Source organism: Nerophis ophidion, linkage group LG06 (assembly GCF_033978795.1).
Source record: "Nerophis ophidion isolate RoL-2023_Sa linkage group LG06, RoL_Noph_v1.0, whole genome shotgun sequence".
NCBI classification, from domain to species: Eukaryota; Metazoa; Chordata; class Actinopteri; order Syngnathiformes; family Syngnathidae; genus Nerophis; species Nerophis ophidion.
In genome coordinates, this window is record NC_084616.1 from 30830381 (window position 1) to 30845183 (window position 14803).

At 39.9% G+C, this 14803-nt stretch overlaps 1 protein-coding gene across 1 annotated transcript; it reads right to left on the minus strand.

Annotated features, from left to right (window-relative positions):
- Positions 1-1742: 1742 nt before the first annotated feature.
- Positions 1743-14619, minus strand: wnt10b (wingless-type MMTV integration site family, member 10b). The gene is made up of 4 exons (XM_061902252.1): positions 14424-14619; positions 13869-14131; positions 3304-3746; positions 1743-2512 (listed from the first exon to the last, which is right to left on the minus strand). The coding sequence occupies exons 1-4, from the start codon at positions 14498-14500 to the stop codon at positions 2012-2014; spliced, it is 1284 nt and encodes a 427-aa protein (XP_061758236.1). The 5' UTR covers positions 14501-14619; the 3' UTR covers positions 1743-2011.
- Between the last annotated feature and the right edge of the window lie 184 nt (positions 14620-14803).

Consider the following 14803-nt stretch of genomic DNA (forward strand, 5'->3'; position numbering starts at 1 on the left):
GTGCATCAGTGCATGACTAAAAAACACGAGAGCACAGTGAAGATTTCTTAGCAAAGAGTCACACATGACATCAGCATCGTTGTCAAAAGCAATCTCTTCCATGAAGTAATTGATCAGTCACAGAATTTATTCAAAACGGATGATTTCCCGTCTTTAAATGGAAGTATACCAGCTACAAAGGTTTCGCATATGTCCTTCTAAATCTGTGAAGGAAGCAAATATCTAACTTAGTTATGTAAAAAAAGACAAGTCCCAATTTGTAGTGCTATCCAAGCCACAAGTGCTATATATACAACTATTGTAGCAGAGTTGAAGATGCTTCTAAAATGAGCCCCTTAGCCACTCGGTAATTGCATTAATACAAATATATTTACATATATACATGTAGGCGTTAAAGTACATTGCTACTGTGCAATGAGGGGAGGCAGCATTTTGCTGGGTTCTCTTTAATGGTCTATAATTGCGACCATACTTGCCAACCCTCCCAATTTTCCCGGGAGACTCCTGAATTGCAGTGCCCCTCCCAAAAATCTCCCGGAGCAACCATTCTCTCGATTTTGTCCCGATTTCCACCCGGACAACAATATTGGGGACTTGCCTCAAAGGCACTGCCTTTAGCATCCTCTCTTACCTGAAACCTTCCCTCCTTAACAGCCACATGCTGTCCTCACTCAGGTCCGCATGTTGTCCTGGACAGCATGCGGACTTGAGTGAGGACAGCCTGTCGTCATGTCCGCTTTTCCTCCATACAAACACATAACATCTACGGCTTTTGGAGCTCAGTGCACAACTGAACACACAACAAGAAAGAGACGAAGCAAAAAAACGAAGAAGAGATGGCGACGACGAGTTAGAAGGAGAAGTACGCTTGCAATTTCCAAAATGATTGGAAAAAAGAATTTCAGTCATCCAGGACAGCTCGAAGGGGAAGGAGTATGCTGCCTGCAACCATGAATTGAATAACGTGGACCCCAACTTAAACAAGTTGAAAAACTTATTCAGGTGTTACCATCTTATTCAGGTGTTACCATTTAGTGGTTAATTGTACGGCATATGTACTGTACTGTGCAATCCACTAATAAAAGTTTCAATCAATCAATCAATGCAAATTTTATAGATCAGACTTCTCCATTGAACACTGTGGATGAACAGATATACTCATTCATGAACTGATTACATATATATGTGTGTATATATATATATATGTGTGTGTGTGTATATATATATACAAAAAAAATAGAATTTCAGTGAACTACAGCTATACATATATATATATATATATATATATATATACACACATATATGTATATATATATATATATATATACAGATATTAAGTTAAAGTACCAATTATTGTCACACAGACACTAGGTGTGGTGAAATTTGTCCTCTGCATTTGACTCATCCCCTTGATCACCCCCTGGGAAGTGAGGGGAGCAGTGGGCACCAGCTGTGCCGCGCCCGGGAATCATATATGTTGATTTAACCCCCAATTCCAACCCTTGATGCTGAGTGCCAAGCAGGGAGGTAATGGGTCCCATTTTTTTATAGTCTTTGGTATGACTCGGCTGGGATTTCAACTGACGACCTACCGATCTCAGGGCGGACACTCTAAACACTAGGCTACTGAGTAGGTCATATATATATATATATATATATATATATATATATATATATATATATATACATATATATATATATATATATATATATATATATATATATATATATATACACACACACGCACACACACACCTCAACCCCGCCCCCCATCTCCGGAATTCGGAGGTCTCCAGGTTGGCAAGTATGATTGCAATTAATGCATCTACTCCAATACCTCTTCGATCTTTGACAATAACAGCAGCTATAAAAGGCGTATACACACCTGACACTAGTGAGGAGAGAAAAGTGCTCCACATTGTCAGATACAAGGCGCAAAACAGCAGAGGGGATTAAAGGAGATTTCGAGCCCCAAAAATGTCTGTGCAGTCAGAACAGGACAGCGTGGTATTTATTTGCACACGCTGATCCATTCCGTGATGCGACACTCCTCACACAGCACGTAGCAGCACCAGTGGAACCTGCAGTTGCAGCGTTGGCTGTGAGTTTGTTTCAGTATGTTGTGTCCTCGGCCACAGCAAAGCGAGCCGCAGCTGTCCGTGCCGTGGCCCGTTTTGTTGCAGATTCTTCCCTGCGTGCCCGGGGAGTCTATGGACGCGTCACCGTCACAAAAGTCGGGAGACTTCTCAAAGTAGACCAACTCTCTGGATACGCTTCGACGACGGCCTCTGTTCAGTTCGCCCATTCTCCTGCGTCCACCGTTCCCTGTTCGGGTATTGAAGACGCCGTTGTTTTTGTTCTGGGAGTTGACCAAGATGGCCGACAGGAACTTTTCCTTGAGGATCGAGCCTACGAGCCGGAACTCTGGAGAAATATGCCAACATGTCTTGAACTGGCAACTCCCTGATGTGCCGTGACACTTGCACCTTCTTTTCACGTTGTCAGCCACTATCTGAGGGAAGAAAGATGGTAGAAGATCGTAGAAGGTCGCCCTCAACAATGATGCACACCACATGGATACAAATATTGGGACAGTTTTCCATTATAACTACAGGATAAGGGTTTTATTACAGCTTTCACGCTAGAGTGAAAAATTTGGATTTTGGAGAGTGTCTGTGGGAATTAGTGTTGCCAGTTGGTCCAAAGAGGTTTGATGTCTGCACCCTCATGTTGGGCTGCAATGATTCATCGCTTATTCGGTTAGAAAAAGCTTTAAATTGTATTAAGTTTAATGAATTTAATGATTAATAAGTTCTCGAGACTGCAAGTATTGTAGTCTCAAAGTGCTGAGAAAGATTGCCCAAAGAAGAGGAAGAAAGACAAAAAATGGCCTAAAGAAGATGAGAGAAGTTGTGAAAGGTTTTGCAAACACGTCAAACTGCAAAAGACAGACATCGCAGTAAAATGTTTGGACTATCAAGCAGAGATAGTATTTCACAATAGTACTACATTGTTGATGGCACATTACCAGAAAAATGTCCTATACTGTATATTTAGCAGCAGCAAACAAACAGAAACAAGATAAAAGTCGATTTTGGTCTCTCACGCCTTTTTATATGTTTGACTTGCAGCATGAATGTTTTATTTAAATACTTGAGTACCTGTGAGCATTGACAGTTAGTTAGTTTTGTTATCTGTTCCCACTAAAGCATTCAAAAAGACTCAATTGATTATTAAACTGATTAACATGTGTGCCAAGACTTATGTCAATACAATGTCCATTTCAAAACATTAAATGCTCACCTGTCGCCCCACTCGGTTGTTATGTATCCTCATACGAGCGTGGATGTCTCTGGAAGCTCCCCGAGAGTCCAGCCACTCCCTGGAGAAACGGTCCCCAAAACGAAATTCATGGTTGCAGCCCCCCCACTCCCATGTCTCTTGCATGGAGGTCAGCTCATCCTGAAAAGGCTTGAGCCCCGCAGGGCGGTGGACAGAGTGTAGGTCAGCAGGCAGGTCATCATGGTGACCTAAGGGTAGCGAGCGTGCCATAGTCATTCCCAGTTCGCCCTTCTGCAGCGTCTGTAGTTGCATCTGTGTGAGCTTCAACCGCAGCTTGTCATCGTCCTGGCGACGCTTGCCCTCGCAGCCACATCCTCGCAGCTTGCCGATGCTGCAGGCTGAGCTCACGGAGTGCGCCACACCCGCTGATAATAAGGCCATTGTGAAGGCACTCTCACGGAAACCTTGAGAAAGAAAATGCAAACTGTAAGTAACGGCCGGTCTAAGCGAGTTTAACCATGTGTAAAACAACCTCTACTCTGAGCCATCAAATGATGGATCTCGATTCTAGATCCAGATCAGTAGCATTAATTACATTGTCTAGGGTTCATACAATGCAAAACACAGCAAATGTCATTAAAGATGCCATACGTAATAATTTTATGTCGTTAAATGGCTGTGATATGGCAAAAGGGATTAATAAATCATGTTCTTTTTGAATACTTCTATAACTGATAACAGTAGTTCAGCACGGATATGCTCATTTCAAAATTAGATTAACAGCCCCGAACTCTTGTTATTGTTTTCATTTCGATGCACCGACCTCCACCGTTTAACCAATTAGAAAGTCTGTGAGTGTGTCACATCCAGGTTGCCCGTTACGATAACCCACCATCGTCTGGTTACTGCCGCTGGTAAAGTTACTAAACATGTCAGACCTTAGTAAATCCAAAAAACGTTGTTACAATTCTCAACTTATTCATGACAAAGCCAGCAACAAAACAAGGATTTGTATTAGGGATGCCTTTGAAAGATAGAGACGATTAATCCCTGCCTCTACAAAAAGCAAAGAAGATTTTTTTCATCTGACACCAAACTTGCTAATTTCCTCGATAGGTAAGTAAGGCATTTACGTTTTCTTATTAATTGCAATGACTGGAAAAGAACATTTCATATGTAAACTATATTGTCCAATACAGTTTATGATCTTGTCTAACAAAACTAGTATGTTTGTGCAACGAATGCGTAGGAGCGAAGCACCATCCTATTAGTGTAATGCTTAGTTAGCATGCTAGCCCGGTCAATGACACATCGACATTAAGGCTAACGGGGGAAATATATGCCCGTTAGCTTGTATGTTGATGTGTCATCTCACTGACAGGGCAGAATATATTTTCGACAACTAAAACCTACGTGGATATGGGTAGTGTCAGTGCCTTTTTGTTTCTCTAAATGCTGATTCACTGATGGAATGCATTCCAACATTACCAGAGCTAATCGCGGTTTCTGGTACTATATGTGCATCAAACATATGGGGTGGTATTTGCTAGACACAATATAATGCATTACATGAAATGATTTTTTTACTTTAAAGAACAGAAGTTATGTTGTTTGGTCCAAGTCGCTCTCCCTCCCACAACGTTGACCTCGGCACTCTGACCCCGTATCTCAGTGGCTGTGTCACAAACCTGGGGGTAAAGTTCGACTCAGATTTTAAATTCGAAAAACAAATTAGCAGCGTCGTTCAAAAAAGCTTTTATCAATTACGCCAAATGGCAAAAGTGAAACCGCTTCTATCAGGACATGATCTCGAGAAATTAATCAACGCCTTTATCTCGAATCGTTTAGACTACTGCAATGCCCTGCATGTAAGCATTAGCCAGGCCTCCCTTGCCCGCCTGCAGCTGGTGCAGAACTCTGCTGCTCGTCTGCTAACACAGACCCGCAGACATGAGCACATCACCCCTATATTAGCGTCCCTTCACTGGCTCCCTATGCGTTACCGAACCAATTTCAAACTCCTCCTATTTGTTTTTAAATGTCTAAACAACCTTGCGCCAACATATCTCTCCGACCTCCTTCAGCCTTACTGCCCCACCCGATCCCTAAGATCAGCCGATCAGCTGCTACTGACGGTCCCTGACACAAGGCTGAAACTTAGAGGTGACAGAGCTTTCGCTGCTGCTGCTCCCAAGCACTGTAACGACCTACCTCTGAGTGTTAGACAAGCTTCCTCTCTTCCTGTTTTTAAATCTCTCTTAAAAACATACTTTTATTCCTTGGCTTTTAACACTGAGTGATATCCATCCTGCAATGGCGCCCCATTATACACCTGCTGTTAACCTGTTTTTATGTTTTATTTATTTATTTTTTATCATGTTCTGTTTGTGTTGTGTTGTTTGCTCGGTCCTCGTATTATCTTTTAACCTGCCCATTGTACAGCACTTTGGCTACCCCTGTGGTAAATTTTAAATGTGCTTTATAAATAAAGTTGATTTGATTTGATTTGTGTATTGACATGGTAGTAAGCTATATATTGTTTCTGCCTATTGTGGTTTATGTGTAATGTGGGTTGGCTCATAGAATTGCACTCTGTACTGAAATATGGTGATATGCGTAAATGGAAGAGAATGCAGTGCGTCAGTTTGGATGCAACATGGAGTTATGCTGAACCAAATGTGGCGTCATTTTACTGTTGGCCTTGGCTTGCTGTCAAAGTAGGCCTATGTGATATATAATATATTATATATTACTATATATAATTATTTTGACGGAGGTTCTTACGGTCAAACGAGACATTTTAGAAGGGTAATGCCAACAATCTGTGCTGACTCCCAATGAAAATATTGCTGCGTAACTTTACAAATACATTTGGCTAATCGACATCGGTAAAATGTGGCATAATTACTTAGTACACCACATTTTAAGATAGGGGTTTCAAACATGCGGCCCGCGGGCCAATTGCGGCTCGCGAGACGTTATTGTGCGGCCCGCACTTTGATATGACAATTTAATGTTAGTGCGGCCCGCGAGTTTGATATGATCGGCGCTTGACAGTGTCATATTTGTCAACGTTCCCGATCTTCCCGGGAGATCCCTGAATTTCAGGGGATGCATTATTTCAAAATTCCCATCAAATTATACCCAATCAACAATATTCAGGTGGTGTCGTAATGTCACTATCTTTAGCGCCCTCTACATCCTATACAGACAGCGTGCAAGCCCAATTTGCGTCTGTGCAATTGCAAAACATATTTGATCAACAGCTACACAAGTCACACTGAGGGTGGCCGTAAAAAAAAACTTTAGGACCGCTACCACCAACCCCCCACCCAACACCCTCCCTACTTGCGTCGTTTGAGGTGGTGTATATTGTAGCCCGGGAGAGTTAGAGCTGCAAAGTGTTCTGGGTATTTGTTCTCTTGTGTTTAAGTTGTGTTAGGGTGCGGATGTTCTCCGAAAATGTGTTGGTCATTCTTGTTTGGTGTGGGTTCAAAGTGTGGCGCATATTTGTAACAGTGTTAGAGTGGTTTATACGGCCACCCTCAGTGTGACCTGTATGGCTGTTGAGTAAGTACGTCTTGCAGCTACTTATGTTCTGCACAAGTCTCATACAGCATAATACACAACTGTTACGTTGGTTGTGTGATGTAAATGCGTCCACGATGACATGTTGTAGAGCAGTAGATCTCTTTGTAGGGGCACAAGTACCCCTGGGAAAACTTGAAGGTATGTCAAGGGACAAGTAAGATTTAATAAAAACAATTTTTAAATAGCAGCAATTCAAAAATAATATAAAAATATGTTTATTGAATAATAATACTTCAACAAAATATGAATGTAAATTCATAAACTGTGAAAAAAATTACACAGCAATCCAAAATTCAGTGTTGACAGCTAGACTTTTTATGGACATGTGCCATAAATATTGATGTTAAAGATCTTTTTTTTTGTGAAGAAATGTTTAGAATTAAGTTCAAAAATCCAGATGGATCTCTATTATAATCCATAAAGAGGGCACTATAAGTTGATTACTTCTATGTGTAGAAATCTTTATTTATAATTGAATCACTTGTTTATTTTTCAACAAGTTTTTAGTTATTTTCAAATCTTTTTTTCCAAATAGTTCAAGAAAGACCACAACAAATTAGCAATAGTTTGCACTGTTGTACAATTTAATAAATCAGAAACTGATGACATAGTGCTGTATTTTACTTCTTTATCTCTTTTTTTCAACCCAAAATGCTTTGCTCTGATTAGAGGGTACTTGAATTAAAGAAAATGTTCACAGGGGGTACATCACTGAAAAAGTTTGAGAACCACTGTTGTAGAGGACGTTAAAGGCAGTGTAGTCACGGCAGCCCTTAATAATGTCGGCCGGGTGAAAATTGGGACACATTCGGGAGAATGGTTGCATCGGTAGATTGTCGGGAGGTGCACTGAAATTGAGGAGTCTCCCGGAAAAATTGTGAGGGTTGGCAAGTATGTTGCTAGGGCGGGAAAGCCATTCATAGAAGGTGAATTCATTAAAAAGTGCATGTTAGATTTTTTAAGAAATCTTTTCTCGCGGCCCAGCCTCACCCAGTTTCTGCATCCAGTGGCCCTCAGGTAAATTGAGTTTGAGACCCCTGTTTTAAGAAGAATAAACAAGAGAAACCTACAGCATAAGACTCGTCGATTGCCATTTGAAGTTCCTTGGAGTAGGATTCGGATTTGGCTGCGTATCTGACAAACTCAGTCATGGAGAGTGGGAGGGGACTACAGATTTTTGACCGTGATTGCAGTACCATTTCTGGCCACATTATTATACTTGGCACCTTTAAAAAACGCTTTTAGTTTGATTTGTGTAACGAAAACAATCCAAATTCTAATTCTACATCAGGATTCAGAACATTGTTAAAACATAATCAACTCAACAATGAACATTCAGGTCATACCAAAGCAGCACACCAGATCTTAACCAAATGCACTAAGAACTGTTTTGAATCAAGCACTTGCACTTGCACAGCTGCATGGAAAATGTCATCAAAATGCATTAAGAAATATTCTGAGCTATATCCAGATCCACATCTGGATTGAGATCTCTGTTCGTTGTGAAAATAGTGACACCAGATTCCACAAAAATTATTTCATACCATTTCCGACTTAAGTCTGTATTACTAAAACAATCCGTATACATGTTCTAGATCTGGATTCAGATGACATCAAACGTTAATCAGTTTATCTTCAGTTGATACCAAAGCTACACACTAACGTTTGTTCAAAACACATTGGAATTACAGTATATCCATGTTAAAGCTATCCAGATGTGTACTCAAAATCCAGATCCAAATCCTGGTCAGATGCTAATCAATTTGTTCTTTAACCAAACTGAATGTAAGTACCACATTTCATCAGAAGTACTTAATTTAATTTGTTTTTTAATTCATCTTCATGTTACAAAAACCAAAACTATCCAAATTCTGGCATTTGCATACGTATCATGGTCTAAAGTTTTTAACAGTCTCTGGGCCACACTAAAGCTGCTTGTCAAACCATATTTCAGACAGAAGGGCAGAGGTTATTTAACTTGACCTCATTCTGATAGTTTGCACTAAATTCCATCAAGAAAATTAAGTACACTTATGTTCGCCAAAGACGTCACTAGGATTGAAAGGTAGGGGGTCATGGCTCCTAGGAGGGCGCTAAGGAATGTGTGTGAAATTCACATTGCAGAACTTTTTCACCGCACCAACATCGGTTTAATTGATTAATGATTATTTCAGAGCATTTATTGGACCAGTTGGCTCAATCTGTTTTTTTCTCTGTTGGACCCATGCCCTTTCCTTTCCTTGATCTTAAAGATCAAATAAAAATCTATAAAATCTATACTAACTAATTGAAATGAGTTCATTAGGTGGAATTTAATCTACAAGCTGGGGCTACATTTGTTTGTAAAGAAAGATGCCTGTGAATATATCCAACAGGAAATTACTTATGTAACATACAAACACATTTAGTTTCATAATTCAAAAACATATGTTCACTGATGTCTATTATTGTCTGGCAATAATTGATTAGATCTACAGAACTGTACTGATATTGGTGTCAAAACACAAGACAGATGTGAATTACTACTGAATGGACAGCTGCTCCAGTATATTCAGACGTTAACCACATCTGTATAGTACTTATTTACAAAGTACAGTTGACATTTACACCTGGATATAATTTTATTTATGATCTGTGTACAGTGACAAGGTACACTGCGCCTGCCTGTTTTTTTATTGCCTGGTGCACGTATGTACTGTACATCCATTAGATACAGGGATACTTGGACTTAGTAGTGTTTTGAGGTATCAGCTGTCTGTCGGTTAATTGTTATGCTATAAACTGAGAGCAAAGATTTGAATTACAAACCCTGTTTCCGTATGTGTTGGGAAATTGTGTTAGATGTAAATATAAACGGAATACAATGATTTGCAAATCCTTTTCAATCCATATTCAATTGAATGCACTACAAAGACAATATATACGATGTTCAAACTCATAAACTTTTTTTTTTTTTTTTTTTGCAAATAATAATTAACTTAGAATTTCATGGCTGCAACACGTGCCAAAGTAGTTGGGAAGGGGCATGTTCTCCACAGTGTTACATCACCTTTTATTTTAACAACACTCAAAAAACGTTTAGGAACCCAGGAAACTAATTGTTGAAGCTTTGAAAGTGGAATTCTTTCTCATTCTTGTTTTATGTTGAGCTTTAGTCGTTCAACAGTCCGGGGTCTCCACTATCGTATTTTACGCTTCATAATGCGCCACACATTTTCGATTGGAGACAGGTCTGGACTGCAGGCGGTCCAGGAAAGTACCCGCACTCTTTTACTACGAAACCACGCTGTTGTAACACGTGGCTTGGCATTGTCATGCTGAAATAAGCAGGGGCGTCCATGATAACGTTGCTTGGATGACAACATATGTTGCTACAAAACCTTTATGGACCATTCAGTATTAATGGTGACTTCACAGACGTGTAAATTACCCATGCCTTGGGCACTAATACACCCCCATACCATCACAGATGCTGGCTTTTTGAACTTTGCGCATATAACAGTCCGGATGGTTATTTTCCTCTTTGTTCCAGAGGACACCACGTCCACAGTTTCCAAATGTAATTTGTAAATGTGGACTCGTCAGACCACAGAACAGAACCTCTTTGCATCATCAGTCCATCTTAGATGAGCTCGGGCCCAGCGAAGCCAGCGGCGTTCCTTGGTGTTGTTGATAAATGGGTTTTGCTTTGCATAGCAGAGTTTTAACTTGCACTTACAGATGTAGCGACCAACTGTAGTTACTGACAGTGGTTTTATGAAGTGTTCCTGAGCCCATGTAGTGATATCCTTTACACACTGATGTCGGTTTTTGATGCAGTACCGCCTGAGGAATTAAAGGTCCGTAATATCATCGCTTACGTGCAGAGATTTCTCCAGATTCTCTGAAACTTTTGAATATTTTACGGACCGTAGATGGTAAAATCCCTAAATTCCTTGCAATAGTTTGTTGAGAAATGTTGTTTTTTAAACTGTTTGACAATTTGCTTACAAATTGGTGACCCTCACCCCATCCTTGTTTGTGAATTACTTAGCATTTCATGGAAGCTGCTTTTATACCCAATCATGGCACCCACCTGTTCCCAATTAGCCTGCACACCTGTGGGATGTTCCAAATAAGTGTTTGATGAGCATTTCTCAACTTTATCAGTATTTATTGCCACCTTTCCCAACTTCTTTGTCACGTGCTGCTGGCATCAAATTCTAAAGTTAATGATTATTTGCAAAAAAAAAATGGTTATCAGTTTGAACATCAAATATGTTGTCTTTGTAGCATATTCAACTCAATATGAGTTGAAAATGATTTGCAAATCATAGTATTCTGTTTATATTTACATCTAACACAATTTCCCAACTCATATGGAAACAGGGTTTTACAAGCATCCCCGTCTTCAGTTGGCGTAAGATCCGCACAAAAATCTGGGCTTACGGGCTAGCATTAGCTTATACTGTGGCTCGGGATTGCCATAACTTTGTTTTCCAACAATGGGAAGGAAGAAAGTGAGTTTGAAGGAAAGTGCAGAAATGAAGTGGATTACATCAATTGAATTAAAAAAAGAAGAGTGTATCACAAATTTGGGGAAGTCATTTCAGCGTATCAGTGCTAGTATGCACCATAAAGTAGCAGAATAATTTCAACGCCCGCCAAAAATGTTAAGGTAATTACAAACTGGCAGACATTTATCTATGAAAATATGGGAACGCTGCTGATGGTGTGTTTGATTGAGAAGCTGGAAGAAGATACCGTAGAATTTCACTCTTCAAGGTAAATCCTGTACAAAATTATTATTTTACTTCATTAAAGTTGTTAGTAGTACATTTTATTGTATTGTTCTTCATACAATATTTGTTATCTGAAAGTTTTTCATTCTTTAAAAGGCATGTTACATGTTAAAGTCATGCTGTTTTCGGTGGGTGGGGGGCAGGCAAGTATTTGAATTGATTTGAGATATAACTGTTTTGAGTAATGCGCTTGGTCACAGAAATAATTTAACTCCAACCCATAAATTGAAGTACTGGATTCTGGATTTTGAACGTTTTTTTATATTACTACTTATTATTGCTTGCTGTTGTTTACTTTGGTAATGTGAAACTTTATTTCTCTATTGCGCTTCTAATAAAGATATATTGGGATAGGCTCCAGCATCTCCTGCGACCTCGAGGGGGACATTGGATAGAAAATGAATAGATGTATTCTATGGTAGGTTGCTCACTTATTAATGCTAGCTAGAGTTTTCTACATAATGTTTAACTTAACTGTAAAGTGGTCTTAAAATAACCAACTACTACTGCACTTTCCTTTTAATAAGCATAAACATAGTTTTAAGTTGCACAACGAACGATCATTGACATGAACTTGGTCCTGATTGCCATCTCTACAATTATTTTAATTAAGTAATACTGATTTGGATGGCTATTATTATTAATTTTATTGTATTTTACACATATTCTTGCTGGTTCTGTGCAAACGTAAATGTAATGTAATTATATGTAATTTCTTCAATCTATTGTTGAACTTGTACGTGCTGCCACTAGGTCAACTAATATGCAGCTTCGATGTGTTCTTCCACAACAATGCATACGACACTCAGATCTAAGAGTTACTGACGCCCTGTTGATTCATTTTGTCACTGCATCGAACAGATCAGTGTGTGAATACAAAACAATTTTTTTCAGCTAAGCTCAGACCAAACTGTAATCATTGTCTTTGGCCCACAGAAGCAAAGAGAAACTATTATTAGTCACCTTGAGACCTTCTCATTGAAACCGAATGATCAAATTATGAATCTAGGTCTTTGTCGTTATATTTACACAGGGCAACCACAAACAAACAGACTAATGTGATCTATTGTCCTTTTTTACATTTTATTCTGTCACCAAACACTTCTAATATTGTAGACAACCAACTCCATTACATCACAGAAAGTTTCTCAAACAAACATTTTACAAAATGATCGCTGCAGACACAAGCGGTTCGATTGTATTCCACAAGAGGATAAAAGTCATATTTTTAGGAGCCATTTCCTTCTACGCACTTTAATTTTCCCCTGACTTTATTACCTTTATGAACCACTTCTTTTGGGACTCTGAAAGCTCTTTCCTATCTCTCTATTTGATAGACTGGGAGACCCAACAATAGAACATCAATATGGCCTTTTCTGCTCAAACTCTACACTCACTCTCACTTGTTTTAATGCCCCGCTCAAGCTGCTTGACCATCATGTAAATTAAGCCATGAAGAAGAAAAACAGATGTAACGTCATATGCAACCCAGCAATGATGTCCATGATGTTTGACTTACAAAAACAATCCATATTCTTACAGTATACTAAAAACTATTTTTAATTGGGTTTGTTGTACAAAACACACAAGTGACCCAGATTTATATTTCAGATCTGAATTCCTTAGTTCAGTCAACTTCTTGGGTCATTCCGAAGCGACCCACCAAAACCATTTTAAAACATTTAAATTGTCTTTTGAGATCCATCTGGATTAAGATTCTGGTTTAAAGTAATTCAATTATTTGAGTCGTACCAAATGTAATTAGAATTGGAGGGCCATGCGGTAAAAAATAAATGGATGGATGGTTCAGAACTCTGGATCTGGAGTTAGATCTACTCAGTGGCCTAGTGGTTAGAGTGTTCCCCCTGAGATCAGTAGGTTGCGAGTTCAAACCCCAGCCGAGTCATATCAAAAGACTATAGAAATGGGACCCTTTACCTCCCTATTTGGCACTTAGCGTCAAGGGTTGAAATATGGGGTTAAATCACCAAAAATAGTTCCCGGGCACGGGCACTGCTGCTGCCCACTGCTCCCCTCACCTCCCAGGGAGTGAACAAGGGGATGGGTCAGATGCACAGGACAAATTCCACCACACCTAGTGTGTGTGACAATCATTGGTACTTTAACGTTTACTTTACATCAAGGTGTTTTACCACTAATGCCAAAGTTCTCCCCTCCCCTCCCCTCATCACGCCTCACCCCTGGCTTCCTCACCCCTCTTGAGGATGTCGCTGTGATGCAGCAGCCTGCCCATGGTCTCCAGGGACGAGCAGTTCCAGCGCTGGTCCCTGAGCTGATGCTGGCACTCGTGGATGGCCACCTGGATCCCCTGCAGGGCGGAGGCCGTCACGTCAGGTCTGCGCACGCACATTCTCATCTGACGCTTGCTGAGGCCTGCCAGGCGCAGGCACACGGAGTTGGGGGTTAGCACTGGATCTCCTGCCACCTTCAGGCTCAGGATGTCATTACACAGCACCCTACAGGGAGGCAGTGCAGAGATACTGATTAAAAAACGTTTTTTTAATCAAGAAATTAATTTCTTTTATAGCCATTGCTGTTTTTTTGTTTGTTTGTTTTTACTATATGAAGAACTATCTCGTATATCAAAACACATATAAAGTAGTAAATTGAATATAAATGTAAGCCAATAACATTACTACATAGAATAGATAAAAATGCAATGAAAAATAAAAATCCACGGAAAATCTGCATGGCAGTTTTTTCCTTTTATGTTTGAATCTGCACGTTTAACGGCTCAAGTGCACTTACGTTAACGCAGGTAATAATAATAATGCTGTCGCCAAAATCGGGCACCTTTCCAAGCGGAGTTTGTTTGATAATTCCATTTTCTTCTGTCGCGTCGTGACATTAAAACACCAGTAAAGATGTCCCCGTCCGCTATGGAGAATTGTACCTTAGAAGATGTTTGAGGGTTATTATCCATGCACCGCCAAAGGAGCGGAGAGTGAAGACAAGAGGACGAGAGGAGCCCTGAAGTTTACAGGAGGAGGAGGAGTAGGAGCGGGGGTTGAGGAGGAGGCACCACAGGCGGCTGTTTGCAAAATATTGGCCACAATTAAAGTTGGATTGTCTGTTTATTATGTTTTTTTTATAGCACACAGCTCTGTAACAAACAATGCCAGCAGTTG

Coding starts and splice junctions, on each gene's coding strand:
- wnt10b (XM_061902252.1), bottom strand. CDS start 14,500: ATGGAATTATCAAACAAACTCCGCTTGGAAAGGTGCCCGATTTTGGCG. Junction 3,747..13,868: donor CAGCGACATCCTCAAGAGGG/GTGAGGAAGCCA, acceptor TTCTTTCTCAAG/GTTTCCGTGAGAGTGCCTTC. Junction 2,513..3,303: donor ACAACCGAGTGGGGCGACAG/GTGAGCATTTAA, acceptor TTCTTCCCTCAG/ATAGTGGCTGACAACGTGAA.